Raw genomic sequence first — 17,804 nt, 5'->3', positions numbered from 1 at the left:
TGGCTCTGTTCTGGGTAATACGAACGTAACCATAACAATGTGAACACTGGCTGCTGAAATAAGAGAAGCAATGGGCTGTGTCTGTGCTGGAACTGGGAAAGGGTGAGAAGGTGCTTGGCTTTCGCTCTGTCCCTTGTGTGCAGGGCATGGCGGGTTGCTGGGAAAGTGAAAATCCTCAAAAGTCAAAACAGCAAGTTGAGCCCTGGCTGGTGTGGCTCGGTGGATTGAGTGGCTGGCCTGCAAACTGAAAGGTCGCGGGTTGGATTCCCAGTCAGGGCACATGCCTAGGTTGCTGGCCAGGTCCCCAGCAGGGGGCGTGCGAGAGGCAAGCACACATTGATGTTTCTCTCCCTCTCTTCCCCTCTCTCTAAAAAGAAATAAAATCTTTTTAAAATATATATCAAGTTGAGTTTGCAAGTCAATACTAAAAGAAACAAGCACAATTGTAATTGGCAGCCTTTCTAGGGGACAATTTGATTTCTTAGATTATGTAAAAGAATCGCTTAGATCAGAAAAATTAACTAAATATTCATATATGTATAAACTTCTTCAAAAATATTTTCCTCCTAATGTTGGTGATTTCAAATGTGTATGGACTAACAGCCACTGACTCTTTAAATAAATGAAAGCATTTTTATGAATGGGATACCTCTCAGCCCCTGAAGTGATGTAAATGAATACTCACAGGGCATGATGTCCTGGTTGCAATACATTACATTGTAATGAGGGCAGATCATGGACAACACTATGACCCCATTTTTTGAAAAACCGATTTAAACAGAATCCAATACCATCCAGTCGAGCACAGAGAAATCAGAAAGGGGCGAGAGGTAGTTGGTTTCATTTTCTCCCTGTAGCTTCTCCATTGTTCCTGGTTTTTTATGTATTGCACTGGCGTTGCTTTGGCGACAAAGTGAAGGGGAGAGAGTCAGGACACCGCTCCCCTGGCCGGGCGGCCTCCGCGTGGCTGCAGAGCCGGGCGTGCGTGCGTGCGCTCGTCCTGGTGCTGAGCGGCTGCTGCCAGACCTTCAGGAGGCATCACTTGTACGCTCCCTGTGGCCCAGCCCAGGCCCCCGGCTCCGTGTGAGGACCACCCGTGTGAGAAAGCCAGATGCCGGGATGACAGGCAGGAGCCTGGGCCGGGGGAGCCTCGCCCTGCAGTCCTGGAGCTCTTGGGGGAGGCAGGCGCTGAGCCTCTGGGTGATTAGCTGTGCAGGGGAGGGGAGCAGAGCAAACTCCTCATGGTGGCGGTGGCGGTGGTGGTGGTGGTGGCTGGGCAGGTGGGCAGGGACCCTCTGAGCCTGAAAGCTTTGGGACTTACCCGGAGGGAGGGCAGAAGAAAGCGCTGAAAGGAAGCGTGTCAGAGGGCGAGAGAGATGCGGTCAGACTCGGTCAGACTTGCGCTTTGACAGGTGATTCTGCAGCATGGGAAGTAGGCTGAGGTGCGGGCAGGGGAGGGGGCATGGGGCGTGGAGACCTGCTGCAGGTGAGAGGGGCCCGGGAGCCAGGGAGGGGCGGAGGGAGGAGCTGGGGACGAGGTCCCCTGGGAGTTGGACAGTAGAACACACCTGCCTTAGATGGGCTTTGAGAGTGACCGCAAGTCACGGAAGGTGGGGTGGGGTCGGGGTTTCTGACAAGCACACCCGTGGGGGCGGCGGGCCTCTGACAGGTCCTCGCTGGCTGAGGTGGCGTGGGGGCTCCGTTGTGCGTGTTGAATCAGACCGGCTGGTGAAGCTGCCCGTAGGTTTCCACTAGGGCTGGGACGAGGGCTTAGGTGCAAACTGAAGGGTAGACAGGCAGGAGGAAATCAGCTCCCCCAGGGCAAATCGATGGTATGGAGGGGAGGAGTGGGGATGGGAGTTTGGGGTGGAGGGTGAGGGAGCTCCTACGAAGGGGCGGTTCCAGAGGTCCGGTGAGGACAGCCAAGGCAGGAGGGTGTTCCGGAACGCCAGGAGCGGGATGTTGGGGGCCTCTGGGTTGCTGAAGTCAGGGCCCACCGAGGGAGGAAGGCAGCCCCAGGGCCCTGCAGTGGCCAGGCCTGGACTGCAGAGGGCGCTCCGAGGGGGCAGCTGTGAATGTTCTGGAATCTAAGGGACCCTTCAGGGCAGGAATTCCAAGAATGGAGTGTGCTTTGGGGAGATTAACTCAGAAGACTCAGGAGTCAGGGGCAGGCGTAGCGCCAGGCCCCAGGAACGGGGTGACCACAGGAAAACCCAGACAAAGACCCCTCTAAGGAACACAGTTTGCTTAAATAGTATGCGTTTTAGAACATCAGTACAGTGGGCCTTTATTCATAATCACTTGGAAAGGAAGGAGCGATTTGTCTACCAGACAGGTACACTTCCTATTGCAGTTGCAGTGGATTTAAACGTTGACGCGGGTCTGTGACTTCGCGGGCATAATTATACTCTGATAGTTTTTCATTACACTTAATGCGATTTTAATGGAATTAATGTACTGTATCAACAAATACATTGTTTTTACTGTGCAAAGAGGAGACTCTTAAAAAAAAAAGAGAGAGAATCAAAATGATGTGCAAGGGCTTCATGGAACATCCCTTTCCAAGCGGGGTGATACACCCGCCCACTTGGTATTTCCCTTCCCACCCCGGCTTGAGAGAAGGAGGGGGGCCGGAGGCTTGTGCATACTTTTGGGTACTGCCTGGTACGCACCTTTGAATCGTGCATTTATGTCTTACATCCCCACTGTTCCCTGTCCAGAAGCAGCACCCCTGTGGAACGGACCAGGGACACGTAGCTGGCACCTGTCTGGGCAGACCAGGTCACCTATACCTGGGGCCTCATCACCGCGCCGGGATTCAGGTTTCCTGCCGGCTTCCTCAGCCCGGCAGCCACAAGCCTGCAGAGCCTGGACCTCTGTCCCACCTCGAAGGGCCCTCCAGGGCAAGTTGGGGATTGGCCAGCCCTGCCCCCGCCCCCGCCCCCGCCCCCGCCCCCCCCCCCCCCGCCCCCGCCTGTGGAAGGGGATCATCTCCCACTGACTGGCGGATGCCTGCCCCTCAGAAGGCAGGACCTGTTGTCCTGGGCTTGAGTTTTAACAACAGGTGTTCTCTTTTCTGTGCAAAACATGGGAAATAGAAAAGTACAAGGAGGAGGCCTGGCCGCGTAGCTCAGTCGGTTGGATTGTCATGCTGATGTGCCAAGGTCGTGGGTTCGATCCCCAGTCAGGGCACATACAAGACCAATGAATGTGTAAATAAGTGGAACAACAAATCAATGCCTCTTTCTCGCTCTCTCCCCCTCCCTCCCCCGCCTCTCTCAAATCAACAAAAATTATAAAAATTAAAAAAATAATAAAAGTACAAGGAGGAAAACAAAATCCCACTGTCCGGAGGTAATCTGTGTCTTTGGGCTTTGGTGCTTGTTCCCGGATATACTTATGCATTGGCATTTGTATGATTTATGTAACACAGTGGGAGTCGTCCCCCACAGCCTGCTTTTCCTTTTCTTCTTCTCTTCCTTTTACGTCGCGTGAACGTTTCCACGCGGCGTTAAACCTGCCATCATGTGGCTCCATGGCAGCTGCTGGGAAGGGCCGACAAGCACTAGCAGCTCCCTCTTGCTGCACACCCAGGTCCCTCCCCAGTTGCCAAATCATAAATGACGCTGCCATCAATACCTGGAATTCTTAGGACCTGTGGAGTTACAGGTTCAAAGGGTACGCAGAGTTCAAAGCAATTCATGATAGAATGCACGCATAGTGTATTTGCATACCACGTCTAATAGATTAAAGAGAAAGAGGACAGAAAGTTACACTTTTAAAAGTAATTTGGTCCTTCTATTTAAAAAAAAAAAAGAATCCTTTTGCATCTAATAGTGGAATCTATAACAGTAGATGTTTAAGATTTTCCTGATATGGCTCTCAGGCATCTGTCTATTCTGAGAAATTCTACTTTTTGCTTGTTGTTATCAGTGGAGTTGTTAATTTTATTTTTCCTTCCAGCCGGTCTTTGCTTGCATGCGGTGTGGGCAAGCCACATCAGCCCTTTGTGCCTTAATTTTCCCATCTGTGCAGAAGCCCCCAAATCACACATGCTTTTAGCAGTTGTCAAGATACAAATAGTTAAAGTGTAAAACCTGAGTTATGTGTCCGGCATATAGTTGGTGCTCAATTAATGCCACTGCTGTTACAACTTTTGAACACAGGAATCACATAGCCAGGTGATATACCAAATTCTCTTAGGACTTCTTATTCTTTTTGATTAATTCCCTTGAGTTTTCTAGTTTAGATACTTTATCATTTTCCAGTAGTAGTACCTTTGCCCCCTCTTTCCAATCCTCCTAGGTGCCTTTGTTTTTCTTGTTTAATTTTATTAGCTAGCTGTGATGGCTTTCTGTTGCCACATAACAAATTGCCACAAGCAGAGCATCTTAGAATGGCCCAGATTTATTATTTCATGGTTTCCGAGGGTCAGGAGACCGGAGTGTGCAAGTTCAGTCCTCAGCTCGGCGTCGAAGGCTGCAGGCAAGGCCGGGGAGGGGGCTGGCTGCTCCCTCCGGCAGAGGCTTCTCCGGCAGCAAAGATCCGCTTCCATACCCCCTCAGGCAGTGTCCTCCGGAGAAGCTCTCAGCGCTTGGAGACTCTCACACAGGAGAGCACTTCACTCCTTCTGCTCAGTCTCCCTCGTGCTTCAAAGTGTTGACTTCAGGAAGGGCCCAGACCCGAAGGGTTCACTGGGCCCACCCGGGAGAAGCGGCCCTGTTTTTGTAAATAACTTGTTTTTTCTTTCATTGATTCTAGAGAGAGGGAAAGGAAGGAGAAAGAGAGGGAAACATCGATGTGAGAAAGAAACATCGATTTGTTGCCTCTTGTATGCACCTTGACTGGGGACCAAATCTGTAACCCAGGCATGTGCCCTGACTGGGAATTGAACCCACGACCTTTCAGTATGCAGGTCAGCATCTACCTAGCTGAACCAAACCACACAGAGCAAGGGAATCATCCTTTTGATGAACACAAAAAGCAAACTTATTTGAGACTTAGTTACAGCTGCAAAATCCTTTCACCTTTATCATTTAGTGGAACCTAACCGTGGGTCTGAAATCCACCATAGTCCCGCCCACTCTTAGGGGGCGGGGATTCTACAGGGGGTGTACACAGGGGTGGGGACCTTGGGGACATCTCATTCTTCTGCAAATATAAGTGGTGGTTGTGATCATCTTTGTCTTGTGCTATTAAACTTTCTTCATAAAAAATGGAGTCTGAATTTTATCAAAATATTAGTGAGAAAATCAGCCCTGGCCAGTGTGGTTCAGTTGGTTGGAGCATCCTCCCATAAACCGAAAGGTCACAGGTTCGATTCCCAGTCAGGGCACGTACCTAGGTTTGCAGGTTCAGTCCCCAGTCAGGGTGCATGTGAGAGGCAACCGATGGATGTTTCTGACATTGATGTTTCTCTCTCTCACTCCCTTCCCCTTTCTTCAAACTCAGTGACCATATCATCAGGAGAGAATGGAAAAGAAAAAGAAAAAGAAAAAGTCATAAGGAAGGAAAAATACTTTTACAGTATTTATTGTAAAACATCTGTGTACAAGTGGACCTGCACAATCCAAACCCGGACTGTTCCAGGGTCAATTGTATTTATAAATATTTTACATTGTGGTAATTTGTTCTCCTTCCCGGGGCTATCTTTGCCATCGATTTCTAGTCTCTGGGCAATAAAGGAAAGCAGTAGAGGTCTCTTTCTACCAGGGAGGGAGTGGGTTGTGAAGGCAGGCGACTGTCCCTGTGGAGGTTCTGAGGTTGAGGGGCGAGTGCAGCCTCCGACAGAAAACGGCGCAGAGGAAGCTGGAACCACAGGCTGGCGATGAGGGACTGGGAGGGTGGGCATGTGGCGAGCTGTTCTGAGGGAAGGAGGTGGGTGTGCAGAGGTGCGTATCCCAGCGCCCAGCTGATGCGGACACACATGACTGAGGGTCTGCTTGCCTGAGTGAGCCCTGCCGTGCGTCCCACGGAGCCCCAGACAAAGAAAACCACGCGGAAAGAAAATACATTAGAGGTAGGATAAAGGAGGTAGGATAAAGTTCTGTGAACTGAGGGAAGAATTTGGCGCACACGCAGGTCTGCAGGGTGAAAGGCTTTCTTTCATTCCGGGCAGCTCAGAATACTCTTTGCTCCCTTTTTGCACCCACAATTCCTTCTCCAGACACGCTGTGCGCCCAGGATTCTCGGCGGTAAATGGCTTCCCTGGCAGCCACCGGGCACGGCTGCCAGATGTTCCGCGAGACCTGTAATGTCCTTAGCATTCACGTCAGCATTCTGGAAGGACTTGGTTCGCTCCCTGCAATGTTGCCTCTGAACCGGATTTGACGATCTGAAGAAAATTCTTGATTCTAGGCAGTGGAAGGACTTTTCGATGTCAGACGATGAGATGGAAGCACTAATGTTTCCCCGGACCCCTGTGTCCGAGGGCAGGCCTTTGGCTCCAGAGAGACCATGGCTTCCTGGCAGCCCATGATTCCCTGTCATCAGCCTCCGCAGCAGGAGGCTCTTTCTCACTTCTAATTTTATCTCCTGTCTCTATTAAGGCCGGATGACAAGTGGAGGAAAGAGCAGGTGCTTGAAAAGCGAAGCCTCCAGTCACCTCTCCCATTCTTTTTGGCTTCTCTTTCACAACCACTTAATTACATGTTGCTCTTCTCTGACCCTCCTCAATATCCTCACATTCTTTGTAAACAGCGGACTTTGAATAACAATCCTTGAACCTGCAGAAGGACCGGAAGGACCGAGATATCAGCACAAGCAGCATAACCCTCCCTGGGTGCCGGACTTGAGCAAAAACAGTGCAGGCTAAGGCCTGACCAATTCAGGATGGGGTACACGCTGCTCCCCTCGGTCGCCAAGATTGGAACAGGAGGCCCTACAGGGGAGGCACGCCCGCCTCTGGGCTTTGGAAGGTCTCTTCCGGGATCCCTGCCTTCAGAGCCGGAGCTAGCGCGTCTAGGTCGGAGGGGCAGGAGGTCAGGGCAGATGCTGGGAAAGAGCAGGCATTTGGGACTCATAAGCTCACACCCCGTTCTGGATAAATCAGTGTGTTAGTAAGGGTGGGGGTGGCATCACGACAAGGGGTTCGGACGCTGGGGAGGGTGGTTGTTGATACCTGTGGTCAGCAGTGGCTGCGTTTGAAAGGTGTGTCTGCCTTGAAGAGAGGATGCACCTGTGCGTGCCTGGGGGCAGAGCCCTACGGAGCTCTCTTTGGTGCCTCTGTTTTTGTTTTGTTTTATTTTTATGTGAAGGAGGTTCACAGAAAAATGTATAAATGCATAAAAGATTGTCTAGGTCTTTCTGGAGAGCCTCCTGAGACCGGCGCTGTGCTGGGTGGGGTAGGGGTGTTGGATTCAAGACTTGGTCTTATCCACTGCGGACATGTTTGAGGGCAATTGGGATCTGTCACAAGGGACCTTGCGGGCCAGTTCAGTGGCGTGTTGTCCTTTCAGGTCCCCCAGGGAAAATGGAACCAAGCCCCTTGAGCTTGGTCCCTGACCGCCTGGCCTGTGCCCATTGCAAAAAGTAGGGTGATTCGTCTTCAGGGGAGACCTCTCATGAGAAGCCCGGGGCCTTACTTGCAATGAGCCTCCTGGAATATTGCCCTGTGGTGGGGGCAAGCCATGGCCGCCCCCTCCTCCTCCTCACTGTGCCACGTGGGAGTTGGGGTGAGGGAGAGGGGACCGTCCCCTGGGTTTGAGTGACCAGGAGGAGGTGCTGCTGTGGAAGGCAGAGCTGGCAAGAGGGAGGCTGGGCTGGGGAGGGAGAGACAGCAGGTGCGCTTTTGGCCGGTGAGCTGGAGAGTGACCTGCAGGAGGCGTTAGTGAGCAGGTCAGGGAGCGCCTTCTGGGTCCACGTCCCTCCAGAGAAAGCAGGTGGCTCGGTGACACGTGCGTGGGGATATCTTCACTCTCTGTGATTTTAAAACCTTACAGCCAAATAACTGCCAGGGCCAGAGTGGAATAAGGACATGGTGCAGGCTCTTTCCCCGAAGCGCACTGGTTCGGGTCCCCTCTCAGGAGCGCCCAGGGGACAGGAGGCCAGACACGCCTCTCACAGTGGCTGCAGTCTGTGCGCGTCTGGGGGGCCCACGTGGGTGCTGCGTCCTGGCAGCAACCCTTCCCCGGGCTGAAACGGCCGATACTGTTTTGATCATTCATTGGAGGCTTTGCAGCGTCTCACCTTCCCGCACTGTTTGTCGTTCCAGGTGCTGCTGTCAGGACTCATTGGCGTCGTCTCCTGGAAAAGACCCCTCTCCCTCGTGGTAAGTCGCACCTGGTCTCCACGGTGGCCTTGGATCGGGGCTCTGGCTGCAGAGCTGTGAGCGCGTTGGAGGCGAAGGCAGAGCATCCTGGCTCCTTTGCGCAAAGCGGGAAGCGGGTCTTCCCGGAAGTGCCGTCAGCGATTAGCGCTGAGCCCCCGCCTGTCCCTCTGCTCGCGAGTGGCTCTCGGGGGTTTGCCTACGACCTCCCGTGCCCTCTTCTTTCTGTTTGTCCCCTCTCGGGGCCCTCCGATGAGGCCATGCCGTGAACACAGACATTTTAATACGTGTAGACGCGCGAACACGTTCATGCGCATGTGTACGCTTATGAGTGATCACAAACAGGGCGTGTTTGAATGGAGGTCAAAAAATGTCAGCGTTCCGTGTGTCTTGGAGGGTGTGCCACTCGGCGCAGGTGCCGTGTGCTAGAGTGAAGAAAGGCGTGCCCCCCGAGGGGGTTCTCCCGTGGCCCTGGCTTCGTGCTGGGGAGGCTTGGACAGAGGGCGCTGGTTTCTCGTGCCGGAAGCACCCCAGGCAAGCGCGTGCCTATCGATTCACAGGCTTGTTCTTCTCGGCATCTGCATTAATATATTCATGTGTCCGCCTCTGAGGTAGAGGAAGAGGTTTTCCCGTTTCTGATGGATAATGAAAAAGATGGCGTGGTTTTTTCTCTCTTTTGTAGCGATCAATTATTTAAAATCTCTTCTTTAAGTGATTAGACTCGGAGATAATGACGAGGGCCAGAGAGTAATGGGAATAGAAAAGAATACAAAGCCGTGTGTTGTAAATCCCGCCTCCTTCATGAGAGCAACCATGAAAGCTTCCAGGTCCCAGGAAGAGAGCTTAGGGATTAATTCCGTGGAGACAGCTCTTCTACAATATGTGAGCTCACATGACAAATTTCCCTCTCCAAAAATGTTTTTAAATGGAAATTTTCACCTTGGCTGGTGAGGCTCAGTTGGTTGGGCGTCGTCCCGCAAACAGAAAGGTCACGGGTTCGATTCCCCGTCAGGGCACATGCCTGGGTTGTGAGTTCAGTCCCCAGTCAGGGCATGTGCCTAGGCTGCGGGTTCGATCTGCATTCCAGGTGCAGGTACATGTGACTCCTGGTCCAGACTTACGTGATCCCTGGTCCTGGCACCAATCTGCAGTCCAGGCACGTACGGGAGGCAACCAACAGATGCTTCTCTCTCTCTTCGGTGTTTCTCTCTCTCCTCCTCTCTCTTTAAAAGCAATGAAAAAAATGTTCTCAAATGAGGACTTTAAAAAAAGGAAAGAGGAACAGAGAGGAGGCAGAAGCAGGCTGTCTGATGAGGGCAGGGAAGGACGCTGTTCTTTCCAGCCTGGTGAGTGTGATGAGGGAGGGAGGGAGGAGAAGGACGGACACACTGTGACTTCGTCTCCCTTAGTGTTCGCTCGGAGCCCTACCACGCGCTCAACACTAGTGACAGCTGGGTCAGCGGAGAATGTGTATTTTCACATTCCTGCGGTTGTTTCTCGTATGCGCCGAGTGTCTCTTGTGATTGAGATAATTGTCCTCCTTACATTATACTGGAAGAGGCTCTATCTATAGGATGCTCTATAGGCATCCGAGTATGTGGCTCTGATTAGAGAACTTTTTGAAAGATCCAGTGAAACAGGTTGTGATTGCTTATATTTTAATGATGGAAATTAGGGTGTCCAAACTTTTGGCATCTCTGGGCCACCCTGGAAGAAGAAGAGTTGTCTTGGGCCGCACATCAACTACACAAACACGAACGAAAACAAATAAATCTAATAATGTTTCAGGTAAATTTATGATTTTGTGTCGGGCCATCTTCACGGCCACCGAGGGCCGTGTGAGGCCCGTGGGCTGCAGGTTGGACCCCTTTGCAGGCGGGCCGATGGTCTCCTCTGTCGGGTGCCACGGAGGGCCGTCCGCCTGCGGGGCCACGTTTTAGCCAAGCCTGACCCACACACACTGGGAGCTTTCTTCCCAAGTCCCCCTGCTAACACATGGGGCGCCGTAAGCTCTGCTCAGCGGGCCCATTGCGATCAATCTGGCTCGACACCTGGCTCTTGCACCATGAACGGTAGGTCCCAACGAAGATCGCCCAGCCGCCAGTTGTGCGGAACTTTCCGGGCTGCAGCACAGAAGCGGGGACGCGGGCCGTCGGACCCCTCTTTTGATTTTTCCACTTTGACAGATGGCTGTGCCACATCGGAGGACCTCTCGGTTGTTCTCTGCCTCCCCTTTCCTAGTGCTGTGTTCACGGCTTACGAAGCACTCGTTTTACAGAGCAGTCTCCCGCCAAGATATTAATTAGAATCTTTTTCATATCGGGTCACCCCTTCCCCTGCGTTCTTCCCTCCCCCCAGGTCAGTTGCTCTCTTAACTCGCCTCCATCCTTAGTCATGATATTTGTTGTACTCCAAGGTCAGTCTGCCCTTGCTTATTCTGCTTCTATTTATGAAAGAGGTACCATGTGGATGAGTGTAGGCAGTTGGTGTGGTTGGTTGTTTTGTTTTGTTGTGTTTTTTCCGGGGGAGGGGGTGTGCTGGAGGGACCTCCTTGGGCTTCCTAGGAGGCCCCGGAAGGAGTCCTTGAGCTCGTCTTCCACCACGCAAAGCCGTATTTCCTCTCGCTCCCCGCAACATCATTGTCCCTTGTGAAGGCCCAGAGGTACCTCGCCGTGGGCGTGGCCCGGGCAGATGCCGAGGTGGTGATAGTAATTGCCGATGTTTACTGATCATTCTCGGAGGCCCAGGCTCTCATCTAAGTCCTGGTCTGTGAGGCGGATTTGGTCGTCATGCCTGAGGTGCGGCAGGGGGTCCCCGGCAGAGCTCGACGCCGACCCCAGCAGTGGAGCCTCAAAGCCCAGGCTCTTGGTCGCGCTGCCAGCGTTTCTGCATCCCGACCGCCCACCGGAACCCCTGGGGCCACTGTAGCAACACGCGGGACTCCAGGGCCGCTGCATTGGCTCTCGTTACCGTATTTGGCTGTGTATAATGCGCACCCATGTTTTTTGGCTCAAACGTGCAGGGAAAAGAAATCTTTTAATTTTTTAATTCAACTGTTTATTTATACTTAGATGCTTGGGGTTTGTTTTTTTTTTTTTTTTTGTATTACAAAGGAAGTTAAGCATTTATTTTTGAACATATTATGGTACGAGAAATTTTATGTAACAAATAATTACAAAACACAGATACCAGGTATTTCAGGTACCACCCATGTATCATGCGCATCCTTATTTCTCTCTCAACGATTTGGGGCGGGGGGAAGTGCACATTATACACAGAAAATACTCTCATACGGGCAAGCACGGATGTGGTGTACAACACACTGTGTACCGGGTCCTTTTTGAATAGTCTCAACACTTAGCTCTTTTTTTTTTCCCCAAGAGGCCAAGGCAGGATTCAGTGAAGGGATAGTACGCTCTCAGAGCGGGAGAGAGAGGGGGCTTGCCTGAAGAGCAACTGGTAACAGTTGTCAGGACACCCTGCTGGGAATCCTGTTATCTTCTCACCCAGAGGAGGGACCAGGGCACAGAACAGGGGTGCGAGGTCAACAGTGGGCTGGACGCCAGCCCAGGCCGCCTGGCCGCGTGGGCCCCTCCCTCGGTCATTACTCCGCTCCACCTACTGGAGACTTTATATGTAACAGATTAAAAAAAAAAACAACCCTCTTTCCATAGCTCACTGCAGCAGAAATCCAGCTTCCTTGGCAGTTCAGGCTAAATGAGATACTTTTATGTCCAAGTCATTATTTCATGGCTTCCTTGTTCATAAGAAGCAACCATATACAGGCAGATTTTTTTTTTTTTTTCTATTTTCTTTTCTCCAACCAGGGGCTCCCGAGTGTTGCCTCCCTGGCAGCGGGCGAGGGGAGCGCGGCAGGGAACGAGGGGATGGAGCCAGGCTGGCGGCCCCACCAGCACCCCTGCTGGGCGCAGGGGGAACGTGCCCCGCCCTTTGCAGCCCTGTGCGCTGGGGCCGTCCCGGGCGTGGCAGGAATACGTGTCTGATATTTAGCACCCCCCCTTTTGGAGAAGCCAGGCCTGATTCTTATCATAGAGTCAGCTTGATTGGAAACCAACAGACAACTGATGAAAAAAAAAAAAAGCTTTGATTGCTTTTCCATTCCGCGTGAATTCTGTTATTCCTGTTTTCCCCCACTGCAGTATTTAATGAAATACGCAGACGCCGAGCAGTTGGATCTGTGTGACAAATGAACGGGGGCCTGAGTTAGGACTGGTTCCTTCTTTCTCGCTCTTCATTGCTATGCTGATCAGTTTCCAATGTAAGGAAGCTTAAAATCGTATGCTGCATACATTAACTTCTTCTTAAAAGTGTCTCTGAGTTTTTGTGCTAACATATGTTTCCTGCTGCGCCATCAGAAATTCAGTCCTGGTCTCGCTACAGATTCATATATCTGGCCATATTTTGTGGGGAGAAAAATAAGTATGAATCACTTTAACCTTTAATACAAGTAGTCGAAAGCCTGTAGGGCTTCCTTTTAAGCCCATGAATTGAGCTCACATATAACTTTAATATGCTATTTAAAAATATAGGTGAGTTAAAGGTTAATATATTTCATGTAAATGTATTCGACATCATTATTTATTCAGAAAATTCATTATAAATCTACTTTGGGGGTTTCTTACAGCCACGAACAGGGCCTGTCTTCAAGAGAGTACGTTTTACTTGAGCACACTGAAAATGAAGGCTTCATTCATTAAGTGCTGAAGATGACAAGAAAGTGGACTGTGTCCAGAGCCCTGGTCTGTGTGGCTCAGTGGGTTGGAGCGTTTCCTGGAAACAGAAGGGTCGTGAGTTCGATTCCTAGTCAGGGCAGTTTTGGTCCCTTGTCAAGGCATGCAGAGGAGGAAACTGACTGATGTTTCTCTCCCTCTCTCCCTTCCTTTCTCTCTGGAATCAGTAAGCATAAATTAAAAGATTAAGGAAAAAAAAACAAGGCAGAATTTTACTTTGCTCAGGAAGCAGCTTAAGTTTCTTAAAACCCCCATCTTGTACATAAAAATGGACTAATACGCCCGTCGTTAAATGTACTGACAGTATTAAATTTCATCAGGAAAAGATAGCCGAACCAGAAATTGAGACCCAAATGACCACATTAAAACATGACATAAGGACACCACTCAAGGCCAAGCGAAATGACAAAGGCTCGCTGATAAAATGCCCCTTTTTCTTTAACCATGACAGTCATTCATGTTCACTTGAATCACTCCTAAGTGTCCATTCTATTATGTTGATTCATCAGGCTTATGTTTAATGGAAAATGTAAGACATTATTTTGGCGGGGGGGGGGAGGAGACACAATAGCATGGCGATTGCTGGGGGCAGAGGGTGGGGGAGATGGAGGAGGGCGAAGTGGGGACAAATGGCAGAAAGAGACTTGACTTTGGGCGGCGCGTGCACGATGCACCGTGCAGATCACGGGCCCTGGAATGGTGTCCTCGAAGCCTGTGTGCTCGGCCCTGGCCAGGTGACTCGGTTAGAGCATCGTCCCCATATGCCAAGGGGGCGGGTTCAATCATGACATCATGAATGCATAAGGAGGTAGAACAGCAAATCAAGATTTCTCTCCCTCTCCCTTCCTCTCTCTCTAAAGTCAGCAACAACAGTAACAACAGCAGCAACAACAGAGACACGTGTATGGTTTTATTAACCAATGTTACTGGCGTAAATTCCATGAAAAAACAACTATTTTTTTGCAAGGGACAATGAGCTCGAATAAGAAGATTAAAAGCCAGGTTGACCACGATACCTAAAGAGGTAGTCGTGTGCTTAAAAGCATAATGGATGAAATGCATTACTTTGAATTGTACCTGGAACTGACTGTAATAGGCTTTTCCCTGGTTGTTGCTTCTGAATGAACAGCTGTGGGGAACCTTCTCAGGAAAAGTGAATTATTCCCGTGGCCCGTTCTGGGGCAAATGACTCTCCACAGGAAGGAAGAGACCAGAGGGCGGTGAGGTTTCTTTGGGTGAGGCCATCTTGGGGAGCTCAGGAGCCTGCAGGAGCACCCAGATGTCAAAATTGTACAGGCGTCGCCGTGCGTGCCTCGGGATGGGGTGCTGGGACTCTTTCTACGTGTCTGTCTGTATACGGCTAGAGTGGTTCACTTGTAATTCACGTCCACTGGTTCACGTGCATGTAGCTGGACCCCTAGACCCTGACACGGTTCTTGATTATGATAAACCACTTAATCTCTCCAGTTCTGGGCACCTGCATGGCTTAAGGATGTTTCCAGAAGAGAAGAGTTCACCCCACTGCTGGTCACTGGTGCTTCCTCATGTGTTTCCTGGGGCACTTCAGGGGTGACCTTGACGTGTAAAGGACATGGTCAGCACACAGTAGGTCTCAGAACTGTCACGTGGTGAGGCTCAGAGCCCATGGTGCCACTGTTGTTCTCAGATAACTAACGTACGTTGTGCCAGGCCCTGAACTGCGTGATGAGTTGGAAGCAGAGCAACACCAGGTGTGATCTCACCTACAAGAGGTTTGGAATCTTGCCCTGGCTGGTGTGGCTCAGAGGACTGAGCACTGGTCTGCAAACCAAAGGGCTGCTGGTTTGATTCCCAGTCAGGGCACATGCCTGGGTTGTGGGCCAGGTTCCCAGTAGGGAGGCGTGTGAGAAGCAACCACACACTGATGTTTCTCTCCCTCTCTTTCTCCCTCCTTTCCCCTCTCTAAAAATAAATAAATAAATAAAATCTTAAAGAAAGTTTAGCATCTAGATGAGGAAATGGTCTGAGTTGGGAAAATCTAAATAACCATAAAGTATTAAAAGGGTCACAGAAGATAATAAAACAGCTGCAAGTTAGAACTTCGTAAGTCAGGGAATGAACTGGGTTACAATTTTTTATTTAGAAAAATGCAAAAAAGATGCCGCCACCCTGGTGCTGTTCGTACATAGCAGCTCACAACAGACCTGTGAGGCAAGGGCAGGGCACGTCCCTTCCTGAAGTGATAGATCCTTGGCCCCGGTGCCAGGGCAGCACCTGCCGAAGCTTGCACAGAGCACTCTGGGTCCCCTTGCCTTCAGAGGGCTTGTTATTTGCACGGCGACCTATTTTCACTGCAGTCAAAGCGGGGAACGACTGCCGCTGCCAGAGAGAATGGGACTCAGCCTCCCTTTTGGATGGGTGGCCTTGGGGCGGGTAGGTCACTCAGTGTAGTCCTTGCAGGCCAGCGGGCCAGCATAAAGCAAATCCAAGCAGCAAGAAAAGCACGAAGTTCAAGGGTCCAAGAATAAGTCCAACTGTAGACGTTTTGGGGAGCAAAGAGTGGCGATGGCTGAGACACCCACTGGTTCTAGAATCTTCTCTCCCGCCGGTACTTGAGTACTGCCAGCATCGGGGGATGGGCAACCGCCCCAGCAGCCCTGCCTGTTCCTGGTGACACTTCAGTCACTGTCTCCTTGACCCCAAAGGGCTCCAGAGACTCCTTTTGCCCCAGCATTGACGTGATCACCTGATGCTTATGGTCTGGAAGAGACAGAGTACAGTTCAGAGCAAGAGGACCTTCTGGCCCAGGCTGGTGGCTCTGTTGGTTGGAGCATCGTCCCGTACACCAGAAACAGGACGATCCCCAGTCAGTGCTTATACAGGAAGCAACTGATTACTTTGTCTCTCACATCGTTGTTTCTCTCTCTAAAATCAAGAAATGTATCATCAGGTGAGGATTAAAAAACAAAGAAGAAGAAGAAGAAGAAGAAGAAGAGGGCCTTCTGTCTCCTGGTCCAAGTGGTTTCAGCAGGGTGTTCCGATTGGCTGATGTGGACCAGGGAGGAGGTACAGGGTGACTCCTTTACTGAGACTAAGAGATGCGGTGACTAGTGACATACTTAATGTGTGTTTTGCTATGTCGGCGATTTAACTCATTTATTAATGATGAGTCTTGCAAATTTCATAGCCTTTTGTTTGTAAAGATACATCAAAAGCATCTGTACTTCAGAGGAAACGGAGGCTCTCCTGTACAGTCCGTTCTTGACAAGAGTGGTCTTATATCCCGCTTAGTAACTGCCGCCTCTAAGACGTCTCCCTTCCTAATGCACTTCCTTTGCCCTGGAGTCTTCATGTTCTCCTAATAGAAAAAAGTCGTTAAGAAGAAAAAAATTGAATACGCTGAGGTAGCCCTAATATAAGAAAAGTAATAAATGAAGTGTCTCTAGATTCAAAATGCGTATTCTTTCAGAAAGAAGGCAATTACTGTTATAAAGATATAGCATTATAAAAATTATTATGGCTGAGAAGTATGTGATATGTCTGTCTGTGGCACAGTTAATTTTAAAAGTATTACCAAGCATACAAGTCATAAGGCTAAAATGCTGAACTATACTAATTGAAAGTGAAATTAATGTGCTATTCTGAGGAACTGTCTGTACTTATCCAGGTTTTTAAAATTGTAACTTATAGGCTATTAGTTATCAGATTTTCTTTGAAATGTCCAACCTCTTTTAATGAAGAATATTACTCATGGACCTTGTCTTTGCTCGCTGAATACTTTTATGCTGCGCAATAAGTAATGGTAATATTGGAACATCCATATTTTACCCTGATTTTCTGTGTATTAAATCAAATTGTCATAGGTTTCAATTTTTATTAAAATACAAAAATTCTGATTAGGGATGAAAAGAAGATGCAAAGGTATCAAATTTGGTTGTTTTGCTGTATTCACTTTGATTAACAATTGAAAGAAAAATTGATTGAAATTGGTGTAAGATAGCACTATGTCGGCAATATGACCTAATGACTAATAGAATTTTTTAAAATTAGTCACACTGACTATTTGCAGACTGATGTCAGGAGAAGGTATGAAATGTCCTGCATTTCTTACATATGTGGCATTGTTAACAAACACAGGTCTTGATATTTTTACCCACCCTCCTCCTGCTATGTGAGTAATAGATGTGTATTGTAGAGCCCCAACCAGCATTGCTCAGTGGGTTGGGCATCGTCCTGCAAAGCAAAAGGTTGCTGGGTCGATTCCCGGTCAGGGCACATGCCTGGGTTGCAGGCCAGGTCCCTGGGTAGGGTGTGTGCAAGAGGCAGCTGATCAATGTTTCTTTTGCACATCGATGTTTCTCTTTCTCCCTCCTTTCCCCTCTCTCTAAAAATAAATTAAAAACAATAAAATCAAAGGCAAAGAGAGAATTTTAAAAGCAACAAGAGAAAAAAAATTCTCCCATACAAAGAAACCTCCATAAGAACATGAGCAGATTTCTCAGCAGAAACTGTGGAAGCTGGGAGACAGTGGGATGATATATTCAAAGGGCTGAAGAAAAAACTACCAACCAAAAATACTGAACCTGGCAAAGTTGTCCTTCAGAAATAAAGGAAATATGAAGATTTTCTTGATAAACAAAAGCTGAGGGAGTTTATCCCCACTAGACCTGCTGTATAAGAAATACTGAAAAAAGTTCTTCAAGTTGTAATGAAATGACAGTAATTAGTAACATGAGAACATAGGAAAATATAAAACACATTGGCAGAAATAAGTATATAGTCAAATTCAAAATAAGCCAATACTGTAA

General features: G+C 49.5%; 1 protein-coding gene across 1 annotated transcript in view; it reads left to right on the top strand.

Moving 5' to 3' along the window:
• The window catches only part of ENTREP2 (endosomal transmembrane epsin interactor 2), a 164,081-nt gene that overhangs the window by 65,958 nt on the left and 80,319 nt on the right, over window positions 1–17,804 (top strand). The window contains exon 2 of the mRNA XM_054561905.1: window positions 8,213–8,269. Within this exon, the coding sequence (XP_054417880.1) occupies window positions 8,213–8,269 (57 nt within the window). The remainder of the gene's footprint in view (window positions 1–8,212; window positions 8,270–17,804) is intronic.

The sequence above is a fragment of the Pteronotus mesoamericanus genome, unplaced genomic scaffold, assembly GCF_021234165.1.
Source record: "Pteronotus mesoamericanus isolate MK-2021 breed Mesoamerican mustached bat unplaced genomic scaffold, CSHL_Meso_final scaffold_582, whole genome shotgun sequence".
Lineage (NCBI taxonomy): Eukaryota > Metazoa > Chordata > Mammalia > Chiroptera > Mormoopidae > Pteronotus > Pteronotus mesoamericanus.
Note: the sequence above shows the minus strand (reverse complement) of the source record. Positions and strands in the feature narration are given on the sequence as shown.